Raw genomic sequence first — 17178 nt, forward strand, 5'->3', positions numbered from 1 at the left:
GGAGTTCTCTCGGAAGTTCCGTTAGGAGTTGCAGAAGGTCCGGAAACCATTCTGCATGATGCTATAGCGGAGCTATGAAGGTCATTGAAAGATTGACCGATATTCTGGTCTTGTTGAGCACCCTCCTCATCAGACAGAATGGGGGAAAGGCGTACACATCGATGTTGTCCCACCGTTGTTGGAAGGCATCTTGCCAGAGCGCCTTGGGATCCGGGACTGGGGAGCAGTATAGCGGAAGCTTGAAATTCAACACTGTCGCAAACAGATCCACAGTCGGGGAACCCCACAAAGTCAAGACTTTGATGGCTACTAGACGATCCAAAGACCACTCGGTACTCACTATCTGAGATGCTCTGCTCAGATTGTCGGTGAGCACATTCCTCTTGCCCGGAATGAAACGTGCCGATAGTGGAACCGAGTGGACTTCGGTCCATCTCAGTATCTCTACTGCAAGATGGGATAGCTGCTTCGAAAAGGTACCTCCTTGTTTGTTGATGTAAGCCACTACTGTGGTGTTGTTGCTCATCACCACCACAGAGTGACCCGCAAGGTATTGTTGGAACTGTTGAAGGGCCAAGAAAACAGCCTTCATCTCTAGAAGATTTATGTGGAGGCATTTTTCTGATTCTGACCACAGGCCTGAGGTCCTGTGGTGCAGAACGTGGGCCCCCCACCCTTTCTTTTAGGCGTCCGAAAACAGCATCAAATCCGGGGGGAGGACGAGAAGATCCACTCCTCTTCGTAGGTTCTCATCTGTCACCCACTACTGGAGGTCTGTCCGTTCCGCAGGTACCATAAGGATCATGACGTCCGGGGTATCATAACCTTGATTCCACCGGGACTTGAGTCGCCACAGGAGGGATCTCATCCTGAGGCGCCCATTGGGAACTAGACGAGCCAAAGATGAGAGGTGACCGAGGAGACGTAACCACGATTGGGCCGGAAGTTCTTCTCGTCTGAGAAAAGGGGTTGCGACCTTCCTCAGCCTTGCTATCCTGTTGTCTGATGGGAAGGCTTTGTGGAGATTGGTGTCAATAATCATGCCTAGGTATACCAGTCTTTGAGTGGGAAGCAGAGAGGACTTCTCGAGATTTACCATGATCCCCAGATCCTGGCAAAGTCCCAGAAGTTTGTCTCGGTGTTGAAGAAGGGATGACACCGAGTCTGCTAGAATCAGCCAGTCGTCCAGATAACGGAGGAGACGGATGCCGATCCTGTGTGCCCACGACAATATTAGGGTGAACACTCTGGTGAAAATCTGTGGTGCTGTGGAGAGACTGAAACACAGCACCCTGAACTGGTACACCTTATTGTCTAGGCTGAATCTTTAGTACTTCCTTGAAGATGGATGGACTGGGATCTGGAAGTAGGCATCCTTCAGATCCAGTGTACACATGAAGTCTTGCGGACTCACTGCAAGTCTGACCGTGTCTGCAGTCTCCATGCTGAACGGAGTTTGTGTGACAAACCTGTTCAGAGCCGAGAGGTCGATGACTGGTCTCCAGCCTCCAGACACCTTTACAAGAAAGAGTCGACTGAAGAAGCCTGGGGACCCGTCCAGGATCTCTTGGAAAGCGCCCTTCTTCAACATGGTCTGGAGTTCTGCCCGAAGGGCCTGCCTTCTTGCTGCTCCCATGGCAAGGGAGCTCAATGACACTGGATTCGTCGTCAGGGGAGGTAGAGATGTTATGAACGGGACGCAATATCCTTGACTGATTACGGAAATCGTCCAGGAATCGGCCCCGAGTTGCTGCCACCTGTCTGCGCAACTTTGTAGGCATCCCCCCACTGGTGGACGTGCATGGGGGACTGCCAATCCTAGCGTTTACGGCCTCGGCTGCTCCCTCTAGGATTCTTCCCTCCCCTGGAGGACTTCTTGCCTTTTCTGTCCTCGACAGGAAAGGGCTTAGACACCACTGTCTTCGCTGCCGTTGTCGGTTTCGTGGTCTTGGTAGGACGGGGATGCTGGGGTGCTGGAGGCTTATAGGGCTTGGATGTCAAAAGCCCCATGTAGGAGGGAGTCTTGGTGGGACTTCCCCCACCTCTCAGCAGCATGCTCCACATTTTTATGCTCAAACAGGTTCGTTCCCTCCACGGAAGAATGTCTGAGCCAGCTTATCTCGGTGCTAGGGACCTTCTGATGGAACCTCTCAGCCACCGCATCCCGACGTTTCAGGATGGTGTTTGCCCACAAGTTCGAGACTTGGTGGGCCAGAAACTCGATCGTGCGAGTGCCTGAGAGTAGAAAGGTCTCCATAGCTTTCCTGGTACTGTACGTTCTTCGGAGAAATCCTCCGAACGTATCAGGATACCTAAGGTCCCTAAACAGATATCCAGCCACGAAATGGCCTGCATAGCATACTTCGCAACCTTCTCCTGATTAACCTGTTAAGCGTCCCCCCTGGGCCAGGTTGCTGCTAATGTACCATCACGCTTTTATTTCCCTGAGCAGTCATTTCACTAATGATAATTTTTCAAAGTTAACATCATTTCTTTATGCTTATAATTCATATTTATAGTTAAAAGTAGGGATATTAATTAAATGGTGGAATAAAAAACACAATTAATACTAATATTATTTCATTTCAAATGGCTACATAATACTGAATATTCTAATGGGGGAAGGGGGGAAGGGGGGAAGGGGGGAAGGGGGGAAGGGGGGAAGGGGGGAAGGGGGGAAGGGGGGAAGGGGGGACCTAGCCGTGCGTTGTCCTGCAGCCTCGCGCGCGGGAGGGTATTGACGATCGCTCTGTCGCTCGCGAGGGCGATTGCGAGGGCGCGCGGGCGATTGCGAGGGCGCGCGGGCGATTGCGAGGGTGCGCGGGTGATTGCGAGGGTGATTGCGAGGGCGCGTAGAAGCGTGCGCAGGAGACATCAGCGAGTGCGCAGGAGGCTGATTGTGCGATCGCACGCACGAGGGTGAACGTTCGCGCAAGATCAGGATGGAGGGCCCGTGGGCGTGCGGGCGAGAGATCGTGCGCCCCAGAAGATGTCGTCGGGCACGCACGCGCAGGAGAGAGATCCCTTGCACGCGGGCGCGCAGCCAAAAACTGCGTTCGTTGGCGGGCCTCTTGTGGGCGCACGTCAGGCTGGCGGTAAGTAGCTGCTGTAGGAGATGGGTGTGGGCGCGCGCGTGCATCCTCATGGGCTCGTGTAGGTGAACGCACGGGATTGTGCGCTGGCGAAGGATGGCGCGCAGGAGAAAGCAGGCGGCGCGTTGGCAAGCGCTGACGAGTAGGAGAAGTCTTAGACTTCCCTACCGCACCCAAATCCGAAGATCGTGGGCGCGCAGGAGATCGTTGGCGCGTTGGAGAGCGCTGGCGCGTAGGAGAGCGCTGGCGCGCAGTAGGTTGAGCGCTGCCACGCTATCTCAGGAACAGCAGCAGCAGGTGAGCGCTGACGCGCTATCTCAGGAACCTCAATGAGGTCAGGAGATCGATGGCGCGCATGCATAGCATGGCGCGTAGGGGACGAGTGCGCTAGATGGCACGTACGCCCTTGTTCCCCCGAAGGGACCGGTGCCTGACTTTTAAAGGCAGGTTTTGTTGGCGCATACAGCGCATCAGCTGCCAGAAACGGCGACGGCAGGTCAGCAGGTCTGACGGGTGGAAGGTCGACGTGTCCTTCGTAAGGACGATCTTCCACCGAAGGGGATCGCGAACGATCCGCAGAGAGGTCCAGGGTCGTAGCAGGAACAGTCGGAGATCGATGATGAGGCTCCTCTGCGGCGGACTGTAACGACGTTGAAGAACCGAAGAGGCGCCTCTTCACCGACTTATAAAGGTGAAGGAAGGCCTCTCCGGCGAAGAGGAAGGCGAGCCTTGCGACGTATACGCCCTCTAAGGGCCGTAGGATCAGCAAGCTGATCTTCAGCAGTCCTCCGAAGAGGAGTTTCTGTGAGTGAACTCCCCCGACGAGAAGAATCACCGGCAGGAGAGACTGTTGGACTTAGTTTCTCCCTCGTAGGTTGAGCAGGGACGGGAGAAACTAAGCCTTCAGCTACTGCGGGGTGAGAAGATGCAGATGTATTAGGAGATACCGCATTGCATACCTCTGACACCACAACGTCAACAATAGACAGATGATCAACCTCTGCCAAAGTCGGCGATTGCTTGACAGCGGCACCCAATCGGATGATGTCAATCAAGGATTCCTTGTAGGGCGAACCCTCGAGCGCCAAGGAAGACCAAAGCTGGAATAAATTGGTTACATTTAAATCATCATTTAAATCCTCCCCTGGGGGATTAGGTGGAGCTGCCTCGCTAGGGGAGGCAACGCCAACTCTTGAACCCCGAGATCGGGACACAGAACCACGGTCTACGCTACCATTAGTCGGTCTCTCGAAAGAAACCGATCGAGTGGGAGCTTCAGAGGAGGTTTGGGCAACGGAAGAAGAGTCCTTGGGATTTTCTCCTTTCAAAGAAATCTTCGAAAGAGAAATATCCCGCCTGGACTTCTTACGTCGCCGAGAAAACCTGTCCCACTGGGAGGTAGACCACTCCCTACACTCACCACACTCATTACTACTATCACACCATTGGCCCCAACAGTAAGGACAAAGGGTGTGAGGGTCCGTCTCGACCCCCGACATAGATGTACCACAAGGGCGGTCGGGTAATCCAGGACATTTGCGCACGTTCGCAGAGGCCAACTTCACACTCAAACCTGTAAGAGAGAAAGCAAAAAGACATTAATGGCTGTCAGAGAGGCGAGGGTGAAAGCGGACACGTCCGACTACCACTCAAGCTGAGAGCAAAGTGAGCTCAAGCACAAGTGTGTGTGTGTGTGTGTGAGGGGGTGGGGGGGGGTCAGCAAGCTACCCTCCCTACACCTTCCCCCCCAAACTAGCGGTGGGGTAGTAAACCCTCGTTAAAATTCTAATGGCTCGTCATTTCAGCTACGCCGAAAGTAATAACCCCTATCAAATAGCGTGGTTTGTATGTCACTTACAGAACAAAAAACTTTTTCAAAATTTGAAAATTACACTGCAGTAACCTTACTTCCTGCAAGGCCAATAAACCCTGGCATAAAGTATTTTCAGCAAATTTATGAACCACCATTTGCTACAATGTCTGGACATTTCTCAAGAACTATGTTGTAAGCACATTTTTAAAACGTTCAAAAGTCTGCACATATGACTTCCATCATTAGTTTTTACTGTACTCTAAATTTTATTAAATAATTACTTTCATGAATCAAGGTATGGAAATTTGATAATCATCAACCCGACAGACACTAATTAGTAACATTTTGGCTCTTAAAGAAAACAGATTTTGCATTAAAAACTATCATATAGCTTATACAGTATAACAACTATTAAAACTTAAACTAGTCGTTTCTTTAAACAAAAAATCCCTGGCCTTAGAGCGTTTCCTTATTCATAATAGCCAGATACACAAATACTATTTGCAAATGAAAAAAAATAATATGTTGCTCTCAGATGTTTGTTTTCATTCATTCATTTTTATAGATATATCCCATTTATAGATGACAATTAAATCTCATTAAAATACTTTTTTGAACTACACAGCATTCTCTACACTCATGAAAACTTTAGCTTTTCTTTTTTAAATGAGTACAGCTGACCTATTTTTAGTTGAAGAGTTTTCCTGATTCTTAAAATGTTCTTTGTGTGATAATATGAAGAGTTTAACTGTCAGCACCCCAGGTTGTATAAAATAGGAGTTTAAATTATTTTTTTCAGGAATTATTAATAGCTGTAAATAATAGTTTATATCCAAATAGATATTTTGAGATAACCAACATCCCCCCCCCAACAAAAATTAAGCTTCACCCTCCTCTTTTCAAGTTCCTAATTACATAGCAGAACATCGTAAGATTCAAATTCATAAAGAACACAAAATGATGGAACAATAGTATGTTAAACGTTAACAAACTGAAGTGATACTTTAAACTATCTTTTGCTATACAGTACTGTACTTCTATTTCCTTTCATTCACAATTATGCTCTACCTCCTAAACACTGAGAATTAGAACGAAGCCACATCCCCTGCACCCTCTGGTTCAATGAATTTGGAGGGGAAAAAAAGGAAGAAAAAAGTTGTGGTTTCAATTTTTAAAAAAATGCTTCTTTGTTATCAGGTATTTTCATTAAAAGATACATAAATACATAAAATACTGTAATAACAAACTACCAGGAGGCATTCTAACCTGTTATTGACAAGGCCCATTCCCCTTTGCAAAAGTTTTGAAATAATAAAATTGATCACTTAAAAGTTAAATATCAAAAGTAACTATAATAATGTGTTCAAACTTGAAATCTTGACCCATTGCTAACACAACGGATATTAAAAAAATTGCGATTAAAAACAAAAGAGCCAATTACACTTACTTCACCTACATATTCACCACCAAAACACTGATTCTTCATTTCTTCCTCATCATCCATCTTGCATTCTGTTACCTCACCATCGTCAAACTTATACCATCGCTGCTCTCCACTGTTTCTGGAAAAAAGAAAAAAAAAAAAAACGTGTTAGTTGCCAAACAACAGAAAAGTATACTTTCAATTCATGAACATACCTTACACTAAAAGAACTCTTATAATCACTGAAATAATTTTTTTTTGACCAAGATTTTACTGAGAAACATACAGCATTTATTAGTATTGAGATAACCTATCTGTGTTACTTGAGCCTTCATCTTTGCTTATGATACTGAAAATCCTTCAAGGGAGAACAATACCTGCTTACCCAAATTGATTTAGGAGTATAAATAGATAACCTTGCACTTTATTTTCTTTTGAAACAATATTAATAGAAACCTTTTATCATTATATGAAGAAGTACGTATTTCCTAGTACCGTATACTGTATATCTGTTTTTTGGTTTCTGAGGTATCAAGTGGAAATGTAATTTCACAATATATACTGTATATTTCTGTGTACAAGATGATATCTAAATCCTAAGAGTCACCCGTAAAATAGTGTACAGTATACAAGGTAATAAAACCATTACCTTATACAGTATATTTACTGCCATAATCTTTATAACAAATGTGAAGAATAATTCCAAAATGAAATCAACTTATATCTATGTGAGCTCAGCTGAGAAAATGAAAGCAAACAACTTGAGGAATAATTCCATAATGAATTCAACTTTTCTATATCTGCGCTTGGCTGAAAAAATGAAAGCATCGAGTTATGGTTACTCTCCTAGCAACACTTATCTTTCAGCAATATTTAAGAAATTTTAATGGAATTGTACACTTTAATTACAGCAGCAATAACACTTACGATTAAATGCTAATTTTTCGTTAAAAATTCAATATAATTTAGATAGTAAACACAATTTTCGATTACATATAATCTATTTTGCTTTTGCACATGACTTCAGCTTTGTTGGCCCATCACTACAGTACAGATAATTTTTGGTACTATTCATGGCATTCAAGATACTGTAAGTGCATCTGCACCGCATGTGTTTTATACACGATCGCACTGTAACAGTTATGCTTTTTATCTTACCACTTGCTCTTCCCAGCATTATTAATAAACCAACCTGTATAAACTTGTTAGCTCATGTATAATTTTGATTGAATTTTTGTGACATTCCTGCTTGCAAGTCCGGGTATTTAAGCTCGATGTCTGTTTATGAAAGTTTATTTGCAATCATCTCGCCTCTCAGTTAACACCTAACTGGAATCTCGCACACATCTTTTTAAATTATTTCTTGACATTTTCTACTGTAACTTTCCCCCTCTATGTAATATAATCATTATAAGGGGGTTGTTTGTGATTTATGATAATGCTCCTAGGTTCATTGGCATTTCTATAAAGTACTTACAGTACCCTGCTGAGCTTTCTTCATGTAACTGAGGACTGAAATTGAGAACGGAACAGGCTATCAGGGAATTTCCATGCAAGGTTGAAATTATTCAACAGCTTGTACTGCATAATATATTATCTATATGTTGAATTCTTTCAATTATTTTCATAATTTGTACATACATACATATACCGAGGCACTTCCCCCAATTTTGGGGGGTAGCCGACATCAACAAATGAAACAAAACAAAATGGGGACCTCTACTCTCTACGTTCCTCCCAGCCTGACAAGGGACTCAAATTCCTCCCAGCTGACAAGGGACTCAAATTCCTCCCAGCCTGACAAGGGACTCAAATTCCTCCCAGCCTGACAAGGGACTCAAATTCCTCCCAGCCTGACAAGGGACTCAACCGAGTTCAGCTGGTACTGCTAAGGTGCCACAGCCCACACTACCCCATTATCCACCACAGGCTTCATAATGCCAATTCCCCTACTGCATAATTTGTAAGCTCTCTAATTCATAACAATTTGATGAGCAAGTTCAGAGACCTTTACCATGTTTAACAGCATGTGTGGCATTATGAATTTATTTCACAAAATCCAAGATAATATATCAGCTTGCAACTTGATTGAATAACAGTGGACAACCAAGTGGTAGAAGAGAGGATCAATGACTGGCAACCCCAAGAGGTACTAGTCTGCAACTGATCTCGTTTGTATGCCAAAGGAGTACAAACAAAGAGTGGAAGAGCACCAGCAGCAGAGGTAGCTACAGTTAAGGGGACAAAAAGCTCAGGTGGGTCTTCTACTGACGAGTCTCAAGGAGGCAGACCGCAGTCAACTCCTGGGGAGGCAGGTATGCTTTATTTAAGCATTTTTTACTTACCTTTTTTTATTTTATTTATGGTGCATTTCAACAATAGCAATTACCATTTCTTTTCTATTTTGGTTTGTTGTCTGCTAATCTCAAGGTGATGGTATCAAGAATATAGTCAAACATAAGTAACTGCGTATCGATATTAATTGCTGATCTTATACAGTATTATTTCAAAATTTATAACCATATTTCCCGTGTTTACTTGCGTTCTTGGCTATATTGTTTATGATTTCAAATGCTAAATTTCATTTTGACTTGCACCTTTTAACATTACAGTCAGGCCTTATTTGCAGGGTCTATCTTTGTGGCTAACACATTCAGATAACCAATTAAATAAAAACCCTTTTTCACGGTTAAGAGATGCTGCTTGCGACCCAAAGTTTTCAATCTGGCTGCACTCTTTTGCACTTGATTTCATCATGCTGTTTCCTTCTCTGAAAAATAAAACATCCTATCTTTCACCAACTTGGTCTCATTTTAGCATTGTCTTTTCTTCTGATTGCATCTCCCATCAGTCTTAGTGTAAAGCATCACATGATCTTCCTTTCTCAGACATAGTGTAATGCATTTTCCTATATGTTTGTACATGTACCAGTATGTACACTTTATTCAACAAGTCAACTATGCATTGAGGATTGCATCATATATTACATTATGTTACTGGGTAGAACTTAGTACATAAATGGTTAATGAGTCAGTTACTTTCTCTTTTAGTATTGTTCAATGGTAGATATAAAATAGTACTTGTATTAAAAGTACTTCACGGTACGGTATATGAAATACTAGTACCATACTATATAGGCTGTGTGTTTGGTGACAAGTAGGTAGGGTTGTGAGTCAGCCTCGTCAAAAGAGCGATCACTTACATGTGATGTGAGGGTCTTACCTTATCTATCGAAGCTGCACTGTAGTGACAGTACTACACATTTATTGCAGTAATATAAACTACAACATCAGCAAGTGTTAGATAAGAGTAAGTGTTATGTTGTTACATACATATATAAATAAGGTGGTTTGGAAATGACTCATGTTACCCGTAATCTAGTCTCTGTGTACAGTTCAGGATTGAAGTGAGTTCATACAGTAGCACATTACTAATAAATGTATAAAATTAACCTTGAAAGGTAATATAAACTACAACACAGAATGTCCTCAACTACAAACTTAATAAGTACCAAGAAGTGGTTTGCAAGTCAAATTTTGGTAAATTTTAACCTAGGGCGGGTTCACCTAACTCGCATGCCTATGAATTTCTGCTGCAACCGAAAACAAATACACCGTTTTCATATTGCAAATGCCGTCTTACAGCATTAAATTATATATTATTATTTTATTACGGTATTTCATTAGGAACTTTTGATTTATTTCAGTTGGATTTGTCTTTGTATCTTCGAATGTCTGTAAGTTGAGGACCTTCTGTTCTGTGATTGAAACATGTGATCATCACAGTGCAGTACCGTGGATTACCTAGTATGTTAGTCGACATCATCTCAGCAATGGTCTGTGTTTCAGCATGTAATGAGTTAACCCACCCTAAGACACCAGGTATTTACAAATTCTTGATCTTTGCAGGTGTGCCTGTTACCTAACTCTGCAAATAAGGATGGCCAACTGTACACTGTATAATGAAATTTCTAACTCCTTATTTCACATTTTGTCTCACACTCCTTGGTAATTTTTTGGAGTTAAGAAATTTGGCTTTATAAGAAATTCATGAACACCAAACAAGCAGATATATATATATATATATATATATATATATATATATATATATATATATATAACTCTACTACTGCTAGACAGTTATGGGGGTCTTTAACCTTTGACTGGCCAGACAGTACTACATTGGATCCTTCTCTCTCGTTACGGTTCACTTTTTCTTTGCCTACACATATACCGAATAGTCAGGCCTATTCTTTACAGATTCTCCTCTGTCCTCATATATCTGACAACACTGAGATTACCAGACAATTCTTCTTTCACTCAAGGCGTTAACTACTGCACTGCAATTGTGCAGTGGCTATTTTCCTCTTGGTAAGGGTAGAAGAGACTCTTTAGAGCTATGGTAAGCAGCTCTTCTAGGAGAAGGACACTCTAAAATCAAATCATTGTTCTCTAGTCTTTGGTAGTGCCATAACCTAGGTACCATGGTCTTCCATTGTCTTGGGTTGGAGTTCTCTTGCTTGGGGGTACACTCGGGCACAATGTTCTACATAGTTTCTTTTCATCTTGTTTTGTTAAAGAATTTATAGATTATATGGGAAATATTTATTTTGGTGGTGTTACTGTTCCTAAGATATTTTATTTTTCCTTTTTTCCCTTTCCTCACTGGGCTATTTTTCCTGTTGGTGCCACTGGGCTTATAGCATCCTGGTTTTCCAACTAGGGTTGTAGCTTAGCAAGTAATAATATATATATATATATATATATATATATATATATATATATATATATATATATATAGATACTTATACATACATATATATCAAACAAACTTGATGGATGCAACAAGAAAACATTCCCATTTTTCTTATATACTGTATGTATATATATACACATATAGTTATGCCACTACAAATACTACATTACCTGTGAAGAATATACGAGTAGTAGTGACCACCACTCGCCTGCCCACTGTGAACTACAATGCCTGTCAATTTGTATTTGCTACAAACAACGGTCTTCATATCTTCTGGGTCATAATCGATCAGCTCACCATTACGGGCTAAACCAGCAACTGTAAAGTATTCACTGATATAGTAAAACATTTAAGGAAAAAAATTATATCCACAATATAGAGAGTAACTTCCCCAAATTTGTATTTAGTTCTTAGAAATGAAATACTTACTAAAAAGCCTACATAAATATAAAGCCTAACTATATCAGACAACCAAGTTAAACTGTACTTTCCAACAAAAATATTTATAAAACTTTTCAAACAATAGAAAATAATAATTTCTTATATATTTCTCTAAATTTATATTTTCCAGATATAAAAAAAAATCTATGAAAAGATAATGGAATGTAATAAAATTTCCAACTTATGTAATGAATTGTTTGAAGTTTAAAATACCCCCAAAAGTAGAATTTCTTAAGAGCTGGAACATTTTTCCATGAATCACAATACTATGAAGAAACCAGCACCATATATAAAGTACAGCAAATCACTTCCTGTGTAATTTTTCTAGGGCAAATATATTGGAAAAACGTTATGTAAAATTCAGAAGCAAATTCCTCTATCTACAAGTTGAAATTTTAGTATTACATTTTATTGGCCTTTTTTGTAAGAAGTAGGTTGGCCAGGGCACCAACCGCCCATTGAGATACTACCACTAGAGTGTTATGATGTCCTTTGACTGGCCAGACAGTAGTACATTGGAACTTTCCCTCTGGTTACAGTTCTTTCCCTTTGCCTACAACCACACACTAAATAGTCTGGCTTATTCTTTACAGATTCTCCTGTCCTCTTACACCTGACAACACTGATATTACCAAACAATTCTTCACTCAATATGTTAATTACTGCACTGTAATTGTTCAGTGGCTACTTCATCTTGGTAAGGGTAGAAGAGACACTTTAGCTATGGTAAACAGCTCTTCTAGAAGAAGGACACTCCAAAATCAAACCATTGTTCTCTAGTCTTTGGTAGTGCCTTAGCCTCTGTACCATGATCTTCCCCTGTCTTGGGTTAGAGTTCTCTTGCCTAAGGGTACACTCTGACACACTAATCTATCTAATTTCTTTTCCTTTTGCTTTGTTAAAAGCTTTTAAAGTTTATATAAAAATATTTATTTTAATGTTATTAACTGTTCTTAAAATATTCTATCTTTCCTTGTTTCCTTACCTCACTAAGCTATTTTCCCTGCTGGGGCCCCTGGCCTTATGGCATCCTGATTTTCTAACTAGGCTTGTAGATTAGCAAGTAATAATGATGATAATTGGGTCCAGAGCTCCTTAAAATCCAAAATGCTCTACTACACATAATGATTTTGAGAGGATTAGCCCTTATTATCCAATAAAAATCAAATCTACAAAGTGAGGAGCCTAAACTAATCAATTATTCAATCATGGTACAGTACTATAAAGATAATACTGTATAAGGAAAACACCAAGATCAATCTTATTTCCAGATCTTTGATCTATACTTAAGGATCAAATAATGATTTTCCTTACCTGTGTATGGATCCATGTCCAATTCTCTTGGAAACTCAAAGTAGTCGTTAAACTTGATAGAACACTCGCGTTCCCAATCATAATCAAATCTCTTCAACTGTATTGCCAAGATGGGTGGTAATTTTTTCAAACAAATTCTTTTTACTGTATCGACCTAAATGGTGAAAGAAAGTTACAAACAGTATTTAGATTTTCAAAATATACACAGTGAGCAATAAACCATATGGATGGTTCTATCAGAGTATATGTTTTCTTAAGAAAAAAAAAATGCATTGTTCTTTCAATATTCAGTATTGCTACACAAATACAGAAAACAGTAGTCTGCATGAGACTTTCTGTCAAAACACTATGACACGGAATACTTCAACCAATAAAATACAATGTGTGAACCCTACCTTTTTATCACATTTTTCACACAAATATGCATTGTCTCCTTCTAACAGATCCCCTTTCACATACTGTTCAAGAGAATCATAGAGATTGCTGTAATTCCTTATATCTATACTTATGACAGTAAATGTTTCCTCTCTTGAATACCTGTGAAATATAAAATAACATGTAACATCAAAAAATTTATAGTAGTGGTTTTTAGCCACCTAAGTATAAAATAACTTTGTTTACAGCTCAACAATCCATAGCAAGGCTATTTTTATTCTACATATAAATAGAAATATTTTGAAAATATTTATAAGCAAACAATTTAAATTTATGTAATCACAATATAACACTAGACTAAGCACTCAATAAAAAATACATGGAAAAATCTTACCGATGAGGACAAGTAGTACAGATTTTTTGATCAGAATAAGACCCTCCTAAGATTTTATTCATAATTTGGTCATGTCCCAGTGCTTTCAACGCTTCATTCAAGCTTTCAACCAAAATATTATAAAACTCACAGGCATCATGCTGCTCTCTCAAGTTAACAGGCTCTCCTTGCAATCTGAGGGAGAAAAAAATTGTTGACTTATAGTCTGTCCTACATAAAATTTAGAATAAAAAAGACAATTGTATAAAACAGATGAACTTTCCAGAAGTAATACATTTTTTAAGAAAAAATTGATCTTAATATTCTTCAAATTAAAAACTACTATAATTCAAATATTTGACTTTCCTTAAAGAGCTAGCAGTTACCATTTGTGAAAGTGTATATTCAAATATCTTATATGGTAATTAGGAAAAAGATTAAAATGAAAATTAATGATTAAATTACACACACATACACATATATAAATACATGTATATATATTCAGATAAGCTCTTGTACAAACTTCCTCATTATACTATTTCACAAAAAGGGAGAGACAAAAGACCTGAATAATTCCCGTCAAATAAGTTTCTCTCCATAATATATAAGATCATATCAGGTCAAATAGAAAGACAGCTAGACTTAAATACAACGAGAGAGCAGGCAGGCTTTAGAAGTGGGTATTCAACAACTGACCGTATGCATGTAATTAACCAGCTATTAGAAAAATGAACGTATGACAAACCACAATGCATGGCACTTATACACTATGAGCAAGCTTTTAATTTTGTCAAAAGCACTTCAAAAACAAGGAATAGATTAATCTTATTTCAGAACACTTGAAGATATCACAAATTTTTAGTAATTTGTATTTTTCCTAACATACTTACCGAGAACTACTTTCTTAGGAGATACCTGGAATCTCCTCTCAACCGACCAGAGTTTTGTGTAGATTACCCTACTTCCGTTTTCTGTGAGGACTACCCCAGGCGGAAGGATACGTGCCCTGAGGCTACTCCCGAGCCAGGTCGCGCGTTAGCTTGGGTCTCGACCCTCAGTAAGTTCTTGGATGTTAAAAATTAACTAAGGGTCAGAAAGGCACTCGGGGAAGGAAGGGAGGGCCATTACCCGAAAGTAGTTCTCAGTAAGTATGTTAGGAAAAATACAAATTACTAAAAATTTGTGATTTGTTCAAACACAGAGACTTACCTCGAACTACTTTCTTAGGAGACTTACACTTTAGGAGGTGGGAGTGTCTACCTGACCTAGACCCAACTAAGCAGAACGGCTGTGAACCTAGATAGGAGACTAGGTTCCAAAGGTTGACGGAAAAGGAACCGTAGGAAAACTACACAAAGAGCTCACACTAGTGTCTAAGTACTCACCCTTAAAAAATTTCTTGCTATTGTGTCCAGTGATGAAACTGTGAATCCATGTCTTGTTCAGTCTCTACTTGGTCAAATCTCCGGGGAAAGAAGAGAAAAGAGAAGACAAGAAGTTAAAGGGAAAACGAACCTGTGTCTTTTTGGTCTTGATAACCGCGATTATACCTGGGGCTTTGGCCGTTAAATCGCTTGGAGCGCAGAGATGACTGTCCCTTTAGAGAACCCTTCTAGAGAATTCTTCGAACATTCTTTGAGGTAGTGGGCTGTGAACGTAGATTGGTTCGACCAGGTGCCTGCCCTGAGGATCTGCGCTACTGCCATGTTTCTCTCAAAGGCAAGAGAGGTACTTATACCTCTAATGTCATGTGGTCTGGGCCTACCTGGAAGGGGAAGACCGGCACTACTATAGGCCTTAATGATTACCTGTCGAAGCCAAAAGGAGATGGTATTCTTAGAGATCGGCTTTCTCACTGTGCCCGTGGAGACGAAGAGGTTAATTGATGCCAGGTCGGAGACTAGCAGTCCTCTCCAGTTATTTCCTTAAGGCCCTAACTGGACACAACTTCAAATCTTCCGGATTACCTGACCGAGGAATTGCTGGAACAGTGAACCCTTCGAATCTCGGATCCCAGACAGCTGGATTTTGTGTTTTACCCACAAACGTAGGAACGAACTTGAAGGAGAACTCTTGCCAACCTCTTGTGTGCGAGACTTCGTAGGACAAGCCATGGATCTCGCCCACCCTCTTAGCTGAAGTCAAGGCTAACAGGAAAACCGTCTTGAGCGTGAGATTTCTATCTACTATGTCCTTCAAAGGTTCAAATGGTGGCTCACTCAGCATTTTCAGAACCCTAGCTACACCCCATTGTGGCACCCTGGAGGCATGAGGAGGGCAGGTTTGCTCATAGCTCCTGATGAGCATAGAGATGTGCCTAGAGGAACCCAGATCAATGCCTTTCAAGAGGCAAACTTGGCCTAATGCTGCACGGACTCCCTTGATGGCTGGAATTGACATGCCCACCACGTCCCTGAGATGTACGAGTAAATCCGCAATGTTCGGAATCGAGGCTCCTAAGGGCTTGATGTTTCTGGAGGCGCACCATTTCGTGAAAGTGGCCCATTTTGCCTGGTACACCGCTGCCGATGAGTGCCTCAGATAACGAGACATTCTTTCAGCTGTTCCTGCCGAATAACCTTCTTTCCCCAGGAGCCGCTGGATAACCTCCACGCGTGAAGGCGCAGAGATCGTGGATTGTCGTGGAACCTTTGGAAGTGTGGTTGCCTTAGGAGATCTGGTCTGTCTGTCAGAGGCCACGGGGGAAAGCACGCCAGCTCTCTTAGATCCGCGAACCATTCCCTCTCCGGCCACCAAGGTGCTACCAAAGTCATCCTTAGATTGAGAGCCGTTCTTACTCTGTTGAGCACTTGCCTGATCAGTGTGAAGGGAGGGAAGGCATACACGTCGAGATTGTCCCACCTGTGTTGAAAGGCGTCTTCCAATGCCGCCTTTGGGTCTGGGACAGGAGAACAGAATACGGGGAGTTGTGCGTTCAGCCTGGTCGCGAAGAGGTCCATCACCGGCGAACCCCACCTTTGGATGATGAGACTTGCTACCTTTGGATGAAGGGACCATTCGGTCTCTACCACCTAGCCCATTCTGCTGAGTCCGTCGGCTAGGACATTCCTCTTTCCCGGAATGAATCTCGCACAACTCCTTCGATTTTAGACCGCCTTGCTTCTTTATGTAGGCTACTACTGTGGCGTTGTCGCACATTAACGCCACTGTGTTTCCCCTTAGAAGACCGACGAACTGAAGGCACGCTTTCTGAATGGCCTTCATCTCCAGGACGTTGATATGCTGTGTCTTTTCCACCTCCGTCCAAGAACCCCTTGCTGACTCCCCGCAAAGGTGAGCTCCCCATCCTTCCTTGGAGGCGTCCGTGAAGAGGAGCATCTCCGGGGGCTCCGCTGCAAAGGGCATCCCCTTGAGGGTGTTTGCTCGGTCTCTCCACCGCTCAAAAGGATTGCCTCGTCCCTGGAAGAACAGGAATTATTTTGTAGGGCGACCCTACCTGGTTCCAGTCCCCCTTCAGATTCCATTGGATGGCCCTGAGTTTCAGCCTCCCTTGGGGAACCAGCTTCTCCAAAGAAACTAGATGGCCTATCAATCTCTGCCAAAACTTCGCTCTCCTGGGCTGGCCTGATAG

At 41.8% G+C, this 17178-nt stretch overlaps 1 protein-coding gene across 1 annotated transcript in view; it reads right to left on the minus strand.

Moving 5' to 3' along the window:
* faf (ubiquitin carboxyl-terminal hydrolase-like faf) overlaps positions 1-17178 on the minus strand; it is a 346068-nt gene that overhangs the window by 87537 nt on the left and 241353 nt on the right. Inside the window, exons 35-39 of the mRNA XM_068351160.1 lie at positions 13608-13781; positions 13234-13375; positions 12839-12992; positions 11254-11401; positions 6353-6467 (exon numbers count right to left, since the gene is read on the minus strand). Of these exons, the coding sequence (XP_068207261.1) occupies positions 6353-6467; positions 11254-11401; positions 12839-12992; positions 13234-13375; positions 13608-13781 (733 nt within the window). The remainder of the gene's footprint in view (positions 1-6352; positions 6468-11253; positions 11402-12838; positions 12993-13233; positions 13376-13607; positions 13782-17178) is intronic.

The sequence above is a fragment of the Palaemon carinicauda genome, chromosome 27, assembly GCF_036898095.1.
Source record: "Palaemon carinicauda isolate YSFRI2023 chromosome 27, ASM3689809v2, whole genome shotgun sequence".
Classification (NCBI taxonomy): Eukaryota; Metazoa; Arthropoda; class Malacostraca; order Decapoda; family Palaemonidae; genus Palaemon; species Palaemon carinicauda.